This window comes from Cydia fagiglandana, chromosome 8, assembly GCF_963556715.1.
Source record: "Cydia fagiglandana chromosome 8, ilCydFagi1.1, whole genome shotgun sequence".
Taxonomy (NCBI): Eukaryota; Metazoa; Arthropoda; class Insecta; order Lepidoptera; family Tortricidae; genus Cydia; species Cydia fagiglandana.
In genome coordinates, this window is record NC_085939.1 from 11,793,397 (window position 1) to 11,808,446 (window position 15,050).

Consider the following 15,050-nt stretch of genomic DNA (forward strand, 5'->3'; position numbering starts at 1 on the left):
TAGCATTGCATTGGCCCCGCTTAAATATTTTAAGAGTGTAATAGATTTGTAACCGGTCAGCAACGTGAGTCCCTTGGAGAAGCAGAGGTCTAGTCTAAACTCCCACTTACCATCGGCATTAACAGCCTTGTATGCTTATTTGCCACCAACATGTCATATTAAAACATATTAATAAAAATTTACTCGGTCAGCAATGTGAGTCCCTTGGAGAAGCAGAGGTCTTGTCTAAACTCCCACTTACCATCGGCATTAACAGCCTTGTATGCTTGTTTGCCACCAACATGTCATATAAAAACATATTAATAAAAATTTACTCATTTCATCAATCATATCCAGCCTACCATTGCATTGGCCCCGCTTAAATATTTTAAGAGTGTAATAGATTTGTAACCGGTCAGCAATGTGAGTCCCTTGGAGAAGCAGAGGTCTAGTCTAAACTCCCACTTACCATCGGCATTAACAGCCTTGTATGCTTGTTTGCCACCAACATGTCATATTAAAACATATTAATAAAAATTTACTAATTTCATCGGTCATATCCAGCCTAGCATTGCAGTGGCCCCGCTTAAATGTTTTAAGAGTGTAATAGATTTGTAACCGGTCAATAATGCGAGTCCCTTGGAGAAGCAGAGGTCTAGTCTAAACTCCCACTTACCATCGGCATTAACAGCCTTGTATGCTTGTTTGCCACCAACATGTCATATTAAAACATATTAATAAAAATTTACTCATTTCATCGGTCATATCCAGCCTAGCATTGCATTGGCCCCGCTTAAATATTTCTTTAATTTGTTTTTAGCATTTGTTGTTATAGCGGCAACAGAAATACATCATTTGTGAAAATTTAAACTGTCTAGTTAATCTAGTTATCATGGTTCATGAGATCTTGAGATACAGCCTGGTGACAGACAGACGGACAGCAGAGTCTTAGTATTTAATAGGGTCCCGTTTTTACCCTTTGGGTATGGAACCCTAAAAAGTGACCAAGGCCTCCAGTGCCGCAGGCTGGAATCAAAGCAGCGTCCTCTGCTATCGCAGCAGGTGCCTGTGCCATTCTGCCACCGGGCCACGGCGGCATAGGTCGAATTTTTGAATACTAAACACAATACTCCCATGGAACGCTTTGAAGTTCAAATCTCGTTACGTTACGATGGCGTTTGCACTTTGCACTATGTTCGGTGACTATTTTTTATTGTTAACACACACAATACACTATTTAACAGGTTTTTATCACGTATTTTCGAATAAATTAGTAATTCAAAACACCCCAAAGCCGAATGGTTTGACGTCTAGGCAGTGTTGCAATCGTCTTAAAAGCCGTAACAGACTATCGCACGTTCTGGCTTAAAAAAAAATTATGTAATAATTATACCGGTATACATATCCATATGAAACGAAACTTAATGCAAATAATAACCATTATACATACCGGAGTCATCAAATAAACAGTAATATTCGTCTTGCTTTTTATTTAAAAAAAAAAACGACCAACCTAACTTGTAAGCATGTTTGCAGTTTCTAAACGCAACAAACGCTGTCAAATGACAACCAACAAATTGAACATTTGCATTCTTTGTCGAAATTTTTTCACTTTTAAATGCAAAATACTCGACAATACGAATTTTGCGGATACATGTTCTCGATTCAAAAGTGATATTTTTTCAAGCTCTTTCGATTGAGCATAATTTCATTTAGGTCTACCGTTAAACCGGCTCGCGTTTATATATAAAGATGATCGTATTAGATTTATAATTGTTACATATTTGCCGTAACTTATTTTTAAAATGTGTTTTTCAATTGAAAGACACATCAAGATTGTTTACCTAATTTCTAATGTTAAAAAAACGAACTATTTCTGTACATCTATTGAATTTCCTTTCCTGCACTCTGCACCTGTAAAAAACTACTGGAAAACAACTGTGGCCTATTTTATAAAGCTACAAGTTACAATTTACAAGCGGAAGTCTCGTTCTAACACATAGGGTTAGAAAGAGACTTCCGCTTGTAAATTGTAACTTGTAGCTTTATAAAATAGGCCACTGGTAGTGGAGTGGTAGCCTCAATTTAAAACAAATTGTCACAGCTGTAGAGCCCTTAGACAGTATTGGCTGTTGAATTGGTTTCCTTGGCCCGTTCGATGAAAACGAAATAAAGATTAAACCTCTATGGTTTACTTAGACAGCTCGCGACAACTCGGCTCGACTCGAGGGAGCTCGAGATCCAAAATCATTTATTATTTTGTTGAAACCTGACTTGTCCTCGTCATTCAGTGATTTTAGGCGGCTGATAAAATTATTATAGTGAAAAGTCTTCGGTGGCTTAAAGTTTAATATCTAAGCTTATTTATTTAAAACAATTGTATCCTAGGCGAGTGGCTTTACTTTCACAGCACAAAATCTAAATTTATTTTTATAAAATTTTAATTTTAATGGTATTTCATCATAACGTGAAAGATTTTACTATATTCTGTTTTATTATTCCTTAAACAAGTGATTCGGTTTGTCCTCGTTGTGTTGAATCGATATTGTATTAGTGCAATAACCCTAATTGTTCTGAAATGAGTGTGCGTATTCTGTTTTCCTTATGAGAATGACACATTCGCTTTTATTATAATGGGCTTAGTTATCTCATAAAGTTTAGAAGATTTATTTAGTTACTATAAATCAATTGGTAAGTAACATTCAGTTCTCTATAATGTATGTCAATATTTATTGTTTCTATGAGATATGAATTGTTCTTATTAGTTATTATGTGTTTCAGTCCATTATCAGTTTATGTATATTATCATTCATAACAAAATATCAATGTCACTTCATGGTCTGAGTGTCAGTACTTTAGTATTTAATACATGTCTTCATGGTTCATTTAATTAGTTATGCTCTGATCTTTGAACAAAGCAACAACACAAGTCCTCTTAAAAATCAACAGACATGTTGTCATTAAAAAAAAAAACAGATGTGGCTTGAAATTCGAGACATTCCAATATGTTTCACCCATCACTTACACATTCAACATGTGTTCATGGCAGAATAATATACTATTGGCATTTTATCACTGTTAAAAAAGGAAGTTTTATCTTCTCTAATTATTATCAGTATTTGCACATTGTAAGTGCTTTTATATAAAGTAGGTATAGTTCCGTGTGACTACATCTTCAACAATATAAATAATACTGACATAATCTAGATTATTTCTATTACTGATTATGTTGTATCTTAATCCTTAATATACCAATGTTATTGCTTATTAATCTCTCATTCAATTACTTAATAATCTCTCAGAGGGATAAGTTTACCTTTGTACTTACCTTTTCCTGATTGTAAGTTATTTTTGTACAATAAAGAGTTTACTACTATTACTAAAATAAGAATTGGCTACTTTCCTACTAATCAAATCAGCTTCTTTTTTACCCGACTGCGCGACGCAAAGGAGGGTAATGTGTTTATCAGCCTATATATGTATGTATATATATGTATGTATGTTTTAGGAACTGTCAAAACGATTTGCTAACATGGAATTTCTATGAAAACTTGTGTAGTCACAGAGACACAGTCAACACACCTACTTTTTATACTTCCATCCGATTTATTAAATATAATTATGTTTAAAAGTAACTGCTATCTATGTTTTTCTAATAATTATCGGGTGCACAGTATTTCATGCACAGTGTGAAATAATTTATTGTAAGTTTAGGAAAGTACCCAATTGCATATTTTTACACTGTACTTCAGAAACAGTCACCAAACTTGCATGTCTATTGATGATATAGGGTTATCATGAATAAGGGTTGTGTTGAATATTGTTTGTGGTCAAGTAAAAGTACTTTAGACATTTTCTTTGTTCCTAAAAAAAGTGCGATTAGGCCTTGATTGTGTCGGATAGAGCAAAAAAATGCTCTTAGAACAAAATACAGAAAGAGTTTGTTAAATTATGTATCTTGAACTATCTTGTAAGATATATTGCCAAAAAAGGGTTAAAATGCTGCTATATAGGGTAATTTGCGTCAGTTTCCGTCCACTTGATGGATAAGTAAATAATGCATTTCAGTCATAATTTGCTATTTGCGAAATATAATTTTTATGTAGATAGATAAATTGTTTAGATATTGAGGATGCAATAAGTCCAAATATTAAGTATGGCAACAATTTCATACAATATTTTTTTACCCAGCAACAATGGGCAAGTTCTCCGGTAAGAAATGCCGACTGCTGTCCATGCTGTGGCTGACATGCAGCTTCTTCTTCGTGGAGCTGATTGTCGGCTATGTCACCAATTCCATGGCACTGGTGGCTGACTCGTTTCACATGCTGAGCGATGTTGCTGCGCTTGTCATCGCCTTCTTGTCAGTTAAAGTGAGTATAGATATTACTGAGATAAACACACAAATAATTGCCCTAACAGCATCAAACATACAGTGGCAGCCTAACTGGCCAAATTTATCGTGACATACCTTTATAATTATTACCATATAAATAAAGATGTGTTACGAAATATTTGGCCTCTGGTCATCACTATTTAATGTACTGTATTACTGTACCTACTTACTTCTATTGTTTATGCCATGGGATTACTTGCACCAGTGATGTCTCTAGATTTCACAATAATGACACGAGTAGTATGGTAGAAAGGTATACCTACCTTTTATATTATCATAGATAAGTTAAGTCACTTATTTTATTTCTAGTAGACGTTCATAACATATTTTGATTATTAAGCCTAGCTTACAAAATTAGTCGGAAGTACGAGAAGTAAACAAATAAATTATACCGGTTTCCGTGAAACTGGTTATGATAAATCTATACTATCAATAGTAAGATTGTATTATGGCTTCGCAACAGCGATCATCGAAAATCGACATTTCGTTATCTTCCTCTCTACCGCTCGAATATAGGACACAAAAGGTATCTCCAACTTCCAATACCGAGGCGAAAGTAGGACTTAGATTGATTGCCTCGCAATGTTTTCCTTCACTTCGGTGCAACTGGTAAACATCAAATGGTGTTCGTAGGTACGCAAGTTCCGAAAAACTTATTGATACGATCCGGGGTTTGACCCGCGACCTCTGGTTTCATCCGCAAACCTTACTGCTAGGCAAAACTTTCGATTATTACGTGTATACAAAAAAATATAACCGTGTTCGGAGGTAGTGGAATAGGTAGTAACTATAGTCTGTATCTTTAGGTATTTAAATAAAAGTAAACAAACAATTTGTATGTTTTCGGGTAGTTATAACATTTATTGGTTAACCAACCAATTACAAAACCGCCTGGATCAGTCACTGAACGACCTGACTTTAACCTACATTATTTAATCGTGTAATGTTTTCATCTACCCTCAACTGGCTTTAGAAGCCATTGGAGGGTAGCTTTTGTTTACTTTAATTTAAATACCTAAAGATACAGTAGTAACGTCATGGATTCTGAATTACCTCTCTCGCCACAGATGTCACCAAAGAAATGGTCAAAGAACACCTTTGGCTGGGCCCGCGCCGAAGTTCTGGGGGCTCTCGTGAACGCCGTGTTCCTCGTGGCGTTGTGCTTCAGTATCACGGTCGAAGCCGTCAAGCGTTTCTTCGACAACGACTACAGGATACATAATGAGAAACTGTTGGTCGCAGTCGGCACATTGGGCTTGGTGCTCAATGTTATAGGGCTATTTTTGTTCCATGGTGAGTGATTTTTTATATTTCGATTTCAGGCAAAAATTTGTTAATAAAATCGTCTTTATTGACAACCGACTGCATACCTTCTGCTAGAAAACGTTACAAATGTCACAATTACTTATAGAGATGTATTTTGTTGCGCGTCTTCTGTTATTTTTGCGGAAACGTTACAAAAATTTTAATTTCTTGAACGGATTTCATTCATAAAGTGTCCATGCACATTTGTAGTTTGCTGTACATACGCGAATACCTACAAAAATAAAATCTGTATTGTAAAGATTATATACCCGATATGATACATTGTATATTCATAATCTACTTGCATTACCTATACCTACACTCGTACGGTTCTACCGCAAATTCGAGAATCATTGAAAACATCAGTGACGTCATTTTCTTAATAGATTCTTTAAACGTTTAATACAAATATGTGAGTCATTCTAATCGTACTCAACTAGTTATGTTTTCCTTGAAATGGTGCCTAATATCCATAAGTGGAACATAATATTCTTATATAACAATTTATAATTATATCCCTAACTAATTTTAAACCTATGGTCCCATCCCATCAGGCAGAAAGTATGAAACTTGCTATGCATGTAGCTTACTCAATTCCTAAATAAATTGCCGTAAATAAAACTTAAACAAATGTGTCCATTTCAACCAAAAGAGTACTTATTCAATAATTTAATTTTCTAACAAGCAGAAACGTCTGCAAGCGATGCTATTAAACTTAGAATAAAAAATAATCATTTTTCCATTTTTAAATTTATTCTAAACCTTATTCAATAACACATTTCCATAAGACTTCAATTTGAAATCAACCTTATCAACAATTGACAATGTGGTACCTTTTAGTTAAAAACTCACAAATGTGTAAAAGGTAAACCATGCAATGGGTGCCAATCTAGTAGGTACCTACCTATCTTGTGTATACATATATAAACTATTGTTATGAATGCCTTTTCTCACCACAAGTTACACGAGTAGGCACGGAAAACCCATAAGAAAGATATCAAGTGTCGGTTTAGAAACGACACCGAAGATTTCCCTATATGTTTCACCGTACTACACCGTAAGCCTAACCACAACAAGCATTCTAACCAGTCTGTTTGTAAACGTTACTGTTAACGAAATAGTGCCATTGTTCTTATCAGTGTGTTGTGTACATTTGCTGAGTATCTAGGAAACTATAATGAGGTACTTTGTTAAAATGACCATTGTTATCAGGATTCCGTTTTCTTGTTTTAATTTGGATACGGGCTCGTGTAACGCTGCAAGCTACTTCAATTTTCATCAGTTTTAGCCAACTAATCACTTGGTGGTGTATCAATCGATATCACCATAATGATTTTTTTCGTGTTGTGGAAGAGAACTATCTCACATCTGAGGATGCCGAAGACCTGGCAGAGTGGAGAAGAAATTAAAAAGAACGCAAGCGTAACTTCAATTCATAAAATGTATACGATTTATATCATAACTCATAACACTGTAATCTCATTAAATACACAATTACCGACGTCAGTTCGCTCTTTCAAATTCAGTAGACGTATCGTGTTTACAAAGTAAACGGTTTTAAATGCAGGTAGGTACCTACTAGGTACTTCTGATTAGATCCCTGATGATAGGCTAGTTAGATAGAAGTACTTTAGATAAACTAACTCCAAGCCAGGCACTAATTATCGATGATTACATCGATCGATATCTTATTAGGTCGAATGGTTAGTAACAACAGAGTCTGGTAAATAAATAGGTATGACTGACAGCCTCCATACAACACGGTGAGAATCGTGAATGTTGTAGGTTGTAAGTGACGGTAATTATTATTTTTACATTTTAGTTATTTGCGTATGAAAACTGCCAACGCGGTGTTGTATAGAGGTTGTTAATCTTGAATATTTACTACTCTCTGGTAACAATCTAAATAACTGTACAAGCAGCCATAAGCGTTCATTTAATACATATTAATGTTATTGCCTATTGAATACAACGATGGTAATACCTAAATAATTTCAAGTACCTATAAACTACGAGTATAGTGAAGTGACGGTTCAGTCCCGCAATCCCTACACTTTAAAACCACATATAAGTAATCAGGTTTTTCTTTATTAATTTTATTATTCATACTTAGATAAAATGTTTAGACTTCATAACAGATAATGTTTAAACCCGTCGGTTGGGACTCGGGACACTACAATATTTACAAGTAAAATAAGTTTTACAGTCGTAAATAAATAAGTATAAATATGTTTGACCATGAAAGTGCTAATCAAAAAAAAAAGTTACAGGTTATGCGTCACTTAGACAGTTGTTGAAAACGAGATGAGCTTGGCTTGATTGGATGAGATGGGCTTGGGCTTTGCCGCCAACCTCAATTCCCTACAACTATATCGGTGGTGCGCTGACGTGCCCAGCATGCGCTCGAAGATAGAGTACATGAGCCACCTAAGGGCACACCAGAGAGTGGATCAGCTACACTCTAATAATACGAGTTAACAATTACCTACTCCAGAGCACACAGTCGCTGTGGCCGAAATCGGTCAGGAGACCATCATCATCATTCTTCTGGGCGTAAATAAAGCGTCTAAATTCTCTTTTTCTTTGTAGAACACGGCAGCAGCCACGGGCACTCTCACGGCGGCGTGCCGCCGCCGGCGAACGTGCGGCACCTGACCGAGATAGTGAACAGCAATGCCGACATGGCGCTCGGCCACAACGCCGCGGACGAGGAGACTGACGAGATGGTCGCCCGCAGCGCCCCGCCCAACAACAACAAGCCGCCCTGTCGTCAGACCACGGACCCTGGACATATGAACATGAAGGGGGTGTTCCTGCATTTATTGTCCGACGCGTTAGGTGAGTGCTAGGCTAACTTGTAGTATACGTGTTTAGTTCACGTCACATGGCGACCCTGCCAGTAAAACAAGAGGGACGTAGAGCGGAGGTGTTAAAAAGAACATAGAAACAGTATATTTGTGTATTTATTTATTGAACCATATGATAATGAAACATTGCGGTATGTAGCAAAGCTACGCTATATGCAACATTTAATTACGTTTCATAAAAAGTCAAAATAATTAAATACATATTTTTTCTAATTATTAATAATAATCATGCCATTTACTTTTCTTAAACGTACCCATACCGCAAAGTTAACGGAATTCTATAAATGACGGTGAATTTCCCACTTGATTTTGAACTTAATTTAATTTTGCATTATTCCTGATACCCTCATGCCTTATAAAGGGTTAAAATATGTAAACAAATGGGAACTGTCAAAATGACAAAATCATGCATTCTGAACCTTAAAGACTAGATTAAAAAACGAAAGTACAGCTAGTACGTTTTTTTGTATTTCTAGTAAAACAGGATCATTTTACATAAACACGTGAAATATCAGAACAAAGATGTCCTTTCTTAGTCCGGCTTCTTCGGAGAAAGAAATGAAAGCAAGGAATTAGCACGCTATATCTCCGTAAAACATACCTACAACTCGGTAACAAATCAATAAAAACAAAAAAGTTCAACAATTATATAACGGACAATGAACAACCAATTTAACAAATAAAAATAAATGAAGGCTCAAAAACACCACAAATATCGTAATCGCGCCAGATGACAACAAGCAATGGCGAAAGTCAATTAAAAATGACGTAAGGTAGGCGTTACTAGGTACATTAATTATGGTACAGTCAGCAGCAGAAGTAAATGAGCTTGACGCGACTTCACTGTTAAGAGAATAAGAGCGTGTCAAGATAATTTTGAACACCTCGCCCGCTTAGCAAATTCTGCTGCTGACTGTTCTATTTTAGCCGCGGTACATACTGATTTAATAAAACCTTTCGTTTAAAACCTCTGAATGATATCTGTGAAAATTAAATATTAATTTAATATTATTAAAATTTATGTTTGTAGGTATTCGTAAATGTGTATATATGTATATGTATATTCGATATAAAATTAAGCGTAATTGTTGTTGTCGTACCCGTTTTTAGACTGGAAAAACTGAACTAAAGTAACTCTCTCAATTATTTTAAAACTAAATATTGAACAGGAACCATTATCTCAGAACTGCCCTCCTAAGCTAAATGTCGGTATCTTTAAAACAAATGAACTTAAAAATAGAACTATAGCACAGAATAAATAATAGTACTAGGTACAGAAGACTCACTCTCTAACAAAACGCGTCTGTCACGATCAGCACAGATATGGCCGCTAGGTGGCGGCAGCGCCACGCGCGGCTTATGGCAAACCCCAAAATTGGGGTCGAACGGATGTACTTTTAGCTACCTGTAACAAAGCGACGAAATCGCGGAGTGAGCCACGCCTGACTATAGTACTTTCACATTAAAATTTTAAAGTAAAGTACATTGTTTGCATTCGATTTTCATCTAAAATACTTGTTAAAGTTAAATCAGGCTGTCGATATCAGTCTCTAGAGACTAAACATGCGGCTAACCACAGCACCGCGCCGTGGCCTTTCTTGGAATAATCCATCCATGAGTCATGAGCACCGTGTTTTGATAACACTCTGATATTGTGATACTATGATGCTAATTTAAAAAATCTTAATTTCTAAGGATACCTGGATAGGTAACTATTGTAACTTGGCGTTCTATGATTAGATTTACCGCACGATATTGAGGTTTATTATAATAAATAAATGAACTCAGTACAGAATACTCTTCCGTATCTTTATGTACGGGAAATCGTAGAATCGGAGTTAATCGTATATTCAAATGGCATTGGCATGTTCAATTCTAACTCACAATCGATACCTAAACGTGGCGTTTTGTTATTACTACGTGCTTGAGTACCTACCAGGTTATTTACTGGTAATAATAAAATACTTGTTGCTTTGCGATCACCTTTGTTTATCTACAATGCTCTTTATAAGTCATAGTTATGTTATATCTAGTCTGCAAGTATCTTTGCCTACAATACAGTTATATCACCTTGATCAAAAAAGCCTTGACATTGTATATGTATACTTTCAACTCGATAATTGGACAATTAGTAACAGTTATTTACCAGTAGCTGTTTTAGTTTGAACAAAAAACAGAAACAATTAGACGTTAATGAATACGGAAATTACTAAGCGTCATTGTTGACTACACTACCCTCTTTTGATAATTTGCCTAAGATTGTCACAAAGAGAAGAATTAAATATGCGATACACGACTCATAAGGAAGTACATACGTGGACTGACTCACACATTTTCGCGAAATTAGCTAAATTATAGATCCCTTAACTTAAAGCACTGACGTCATTTATCTCGTATTGGGAATTTGTTCTTGAAAATCTTAGCTCCGGTATCGTAAGGAAAAATTTCACGAACATCACTACACCTTATAAAACAAAGTCCCCCGCCGCGTCTATCGGTTTGTGTGTATGTTCGCGATAAACTCAATAACTCCTTAACGGATTTTTGTGCGGTTTTCACGTATCAATAGAGTGATTCTCGAGGAAGGTTCAGGTGTATAATTTATTAACCCTTGCGAAGCCAGGGCGGGTCGCTAGTATTATATAGATTTTGTTGTTTTGTCAAGATACTTATGATCGCAAACACGTACGGTATCAGAGCTTTGATGCGAATGCAGAAAACACTTTCTAATTATCTTATACCTTTGTTAGTTGTACTCAATTTTACAATACCAGCGGGGACGGCTTTTCTCATCCACGTGTATGAGTCACTTGTTCTTCAAAAGTGTAATGACCTCCTAATTGTATAGCTAAAGAGAGCTTATGATTATAAACAATCGTCCCTTCGGACGCTCTCGAGCTTTCATTGTTTATAAGAATTGTTACGAAAATAGACCAGTATGTTGTTGTCAGAAAAATCTTTCCTTCTCATAATGTTTTAACCTGTACTTAAATATCCATTTCAATATTGCGACCTTGGAAGTGTTTACGTTAAATTGAACTATTATAAATTAAATAACTTAATTTAAAGTCATTTTTATGCTTGAATTAAGTTAGCGTGTTTTGTTATGTTTATGTTAATACGTCACTTAACTGCTATTTTGTTACCTCATTGAATAACAAGATTATATTTTACATGGTCATGTCATTTGTATTCATTAACATCATTTTATTTAGCTACTGCAAACCACTTTTTATAATAGGCGTTTGCATTTTTAGGTAAAAGACATTTTCTGAAATAGAAATTGTGTCCAAAATCCTTAATAATTTTCAAGTGCTTTATTTCGTGCATCATTTTCTTTGAGCTGTCCGCCCGGTAATCTGTCTCAAAAATTCATACAGGCACTAAGTCATACGAACTTTCGAAAATAAGTAATCATTGGTATGGTGGTCGGTGGTCGAGGTTCGCATCGAACCCATGACCTTGTTTGAAAGTCGCACGCCTTTTTTTTTTTCAGATTATATATTGTGTAACCTCGAAAGTAGTGGTAACCGTTTTCCTCCAAAATTTAAATTTTAGTACTATGCACTGAATTAGATATACTTAGTGTCGTTTACATATTTTCGTACCGTATTAGATACCATAGGAACCCTAGCATTTCGGAAGAAAAAGTATTACCACTACTTTTGAGGTTACAAAAATTCCGATGTTAAAAAAACAGGGTGTGCCTATTGTTTATGTAACTATACGCCATAGTAACCTTGCTCTACATTAAAAAAAAATCTTATCACGTTAGGATTTAGTTAATGGCATTGCTTTTCGTAAAATTTCCAAGGCTATTAAAAGGTGTGGAGGATTATTGCCGAAATACAAAACCGGTTATCTTATCATTTTGATCGTGAACTATTTGATTGATATATTTAAAAACAACTTTAATTTTAGACGTGGATATTTTTAGAATGATTTAGGTGTTAATGTTGAGTATTACTAAAATTTACGGGAAAATTTGGCCTGGTTATGTATGCGAGGTATAGAAGTATAAATAGGCGCTATTTGGGTTTTACTCAATTATCTACCTACCACGCCGCCTACTGAATCTATTTTCGAATGACTTTTAGCCGTTATAGGGCAAATTCTACAAATAAATACCAACCCCTACGTATATAAAATTATTTTTAAGGTTTCCTACATAAAAAGTGGCAACAATAAAAGGGTGAATAAAAAATATACGACTGTTTCTAAATTTAGGCACGTGTCATGTAATGGCTTTTGTTTAAAATATATCTCGGGGATTTTTCGAGCAAAGCATTGTTTCTGCAATTTTATGAAAACATGGCACGTGCAAAACATGTTCTATAATTAATGAACCACGGCCTGCCGCTGACCTATTTCTGTTCAATCTCGCCGCAAACTTTCGTGTCCATTTTAACCCCCGACTCAAATAAAATCCAGAATGAATTTCGATTTCGCTACGGCACTACTAACTCAAAAATCAAATGTAGTTTTTGAATCGTAGCCGGGGTTACTAAGGCTTTATTATAAAATGATTTTCACGTAATATTTTACTTTGTCATAAACTACTTGTAGGTAATATAATTTTCGAATAAAGATTCATTGCTTGTATTGTCAAAAATAGGCCAAATATGATCACATGATTTCTGGACGTCCCCCTACCGCTTCGTTTTGCGTTTTCGCTTCAAGCGACAGAAAACTAAACTGCAATTAAGGTTCACTGCAATTATTCCATTAACTTTCGTTACGTTTTCGACTCATTATCGAAATAACAGACTCGCAACAATGAAAAAACGTGTGCTAGTATTAATGAACTACCAACGACAAGTGACCTATTTCTGTTCGATCGGACTCAATGAGCCCTCATTCATGACCGAACAAAGCGTTATGTATGCGATCAATTGTGTAGGGCAAGATAGGGTGCCGGTGCCGTGCGTGCCGGCGTTTGCCCCCTGGCAAATATCGTTTGTTTAGTTAGATTAGACTGTTAGATATCGACATTTTTAACGTAGATTTTCAAAATGAAATAGATGTTATTAAATAAACAGGGTGGCTAAAAAATAACTGCATTCCCGTTGCCAGGGTCCTCCCTGGCCCAGGGAAGTTTTGGGATTATACTGATTCATACATTTTGTCTGGTCCAGTTTCTGTACGTAATAAAGTATATACGAGTCAAGTCCGAATTCATCCTGAGGGTCGTGAAGTTGGAATCTCGACACAATGTGAATTTTAATTCTTTTGTGCTAAGCGTTCCGACTGACCATCTAGCGACCTTCACCAAGGAGGACTTTTGGCCGAAAGGTGTCAAGTTCCGGCGGTTCCGCGGCCGGCTCCCTGACACTGCGGGGTTGCGAACTGCATCGCAGCCATAATTGTGTGTTTTTAGTTTTAAGATAAATTTTGGAATAATATGTTTTAAGGTATTTATTTATGGGCCAATAGTTGCCTGAAAATAAATATTTTCATTTAATTTCTTTTTCTATTGGAGGGTTATTTTTTTCGCGATTTCGGGGTTATTCTCATGGTAAAAGTTGCTCAGTATAATCCCAAAACCTCCCTGACAACAGGAATGCAGTTATGTTTTAGCCACCGTGTGACGTGTATAGGTAGATGTCATATTATATACAAAAGATTTTTTTTTATAATTTACTTTAAATTTAAATAATTGTAATATCGCTTGCAGACGTCTCTGTAGATCACTAAGCAAAAAAAAAGCGTGATAAAACAGTGTCCGTCACTTTCTATCCCACGGTGTTACAGTTATTAAATATAAAAGTGACAGTTATTTTATCACGTGGATAAAGATGGATAAAGCCATCCATAATACGCCGGCAGGTCGTCTCAGTTTTTTGCCACACATCAAAGGACGAGAATCTCGATAAGTCCTTGTTAGGGAAAAAGATTTAATACAATACATACACAGAACAGGAACCCATACCTCATTATAATATATCCCTAGTATTATTAATTGTGGAAGAAAGGGTATAGTCTAAGAAAATATACTTCCCCTGAGTTTGACAGCCGAGCTAGATGACGTTATACAGCGTCATAATGTTTTATGGTTACAGATTGTCAACCTTCAACTTTAGAGTTACTGCATAATGTACGGTGGCCGTAAAGCTTCGTATACTTTAGATGTTTCATTAGAAGCACGAATATTTTTCTTTTACTGTTAATCACTTTAATATAGGTAATACGCAACTAACAATGAAATATTTTTATTACAGGTTCCCTCATAGTAGTCGCGTCGGCATTAGTAGTATGGCTCACCAGGTGGCCCTACAGATACTACCTCGATCCCGCGCTTAGTTTAGTCTTAGTCATCCTGATTCTCTTGTCTGTGTGGCCTCTGCTCAGAGAATCCGCTTTAATTCTTCTGCAAACTGTACCTACACATATTCAGGTGAGTTTTAGTACATTAATATTTTTATAATGTTTATTTAACCTTTTTACTAACAACGGGTTCTGTCTTGTACGTCAGACACGTTCAGTTTTCTTATCTTATCATAATC

General features: G+C 35.7%; 1 protein-coding gene across 2 annotated transcripts in view; it reads left to right on the top strand.

Annotated features, from left to right (window-relative positions):
* The first annotated feature begins 2,190 nt into the window (after positions 1-2,190).
* LOC134666784 (proton-coupled zinc antiporter SLC30A1) overlaps positions 2,191-15,050 on the top strand; it is a 54,550-nt gene continuing 41,690 nt past the window's right edge. For both annotated transcript variants that reach the window (XM_063524069.1, XM_063524071.1), the window contains exons 1-5: positions 2,191-2,670; positions 4,171-4,352; positions 5,443-5,668; positions 8,270-8,518; positions 14,766-14,941. In XM_063524069.1, the coding sequence (XP_063380139.1) occupies positions 4,176-4,352; positions 5,443-5,668; positions 8,270-8,518; positions 14,766-14,941 (828 nt within the window). In that variant the 5' untranslated portion in view covers positions 2,191-2,670; positions 4,171-4,175. The remainder of the gene's footprint in view (positions 2,671-4,170; positions 4,353-5,442; positions 5,669-8,269; positions 8,519-14,765; positions 14,942-15,050) is intronic.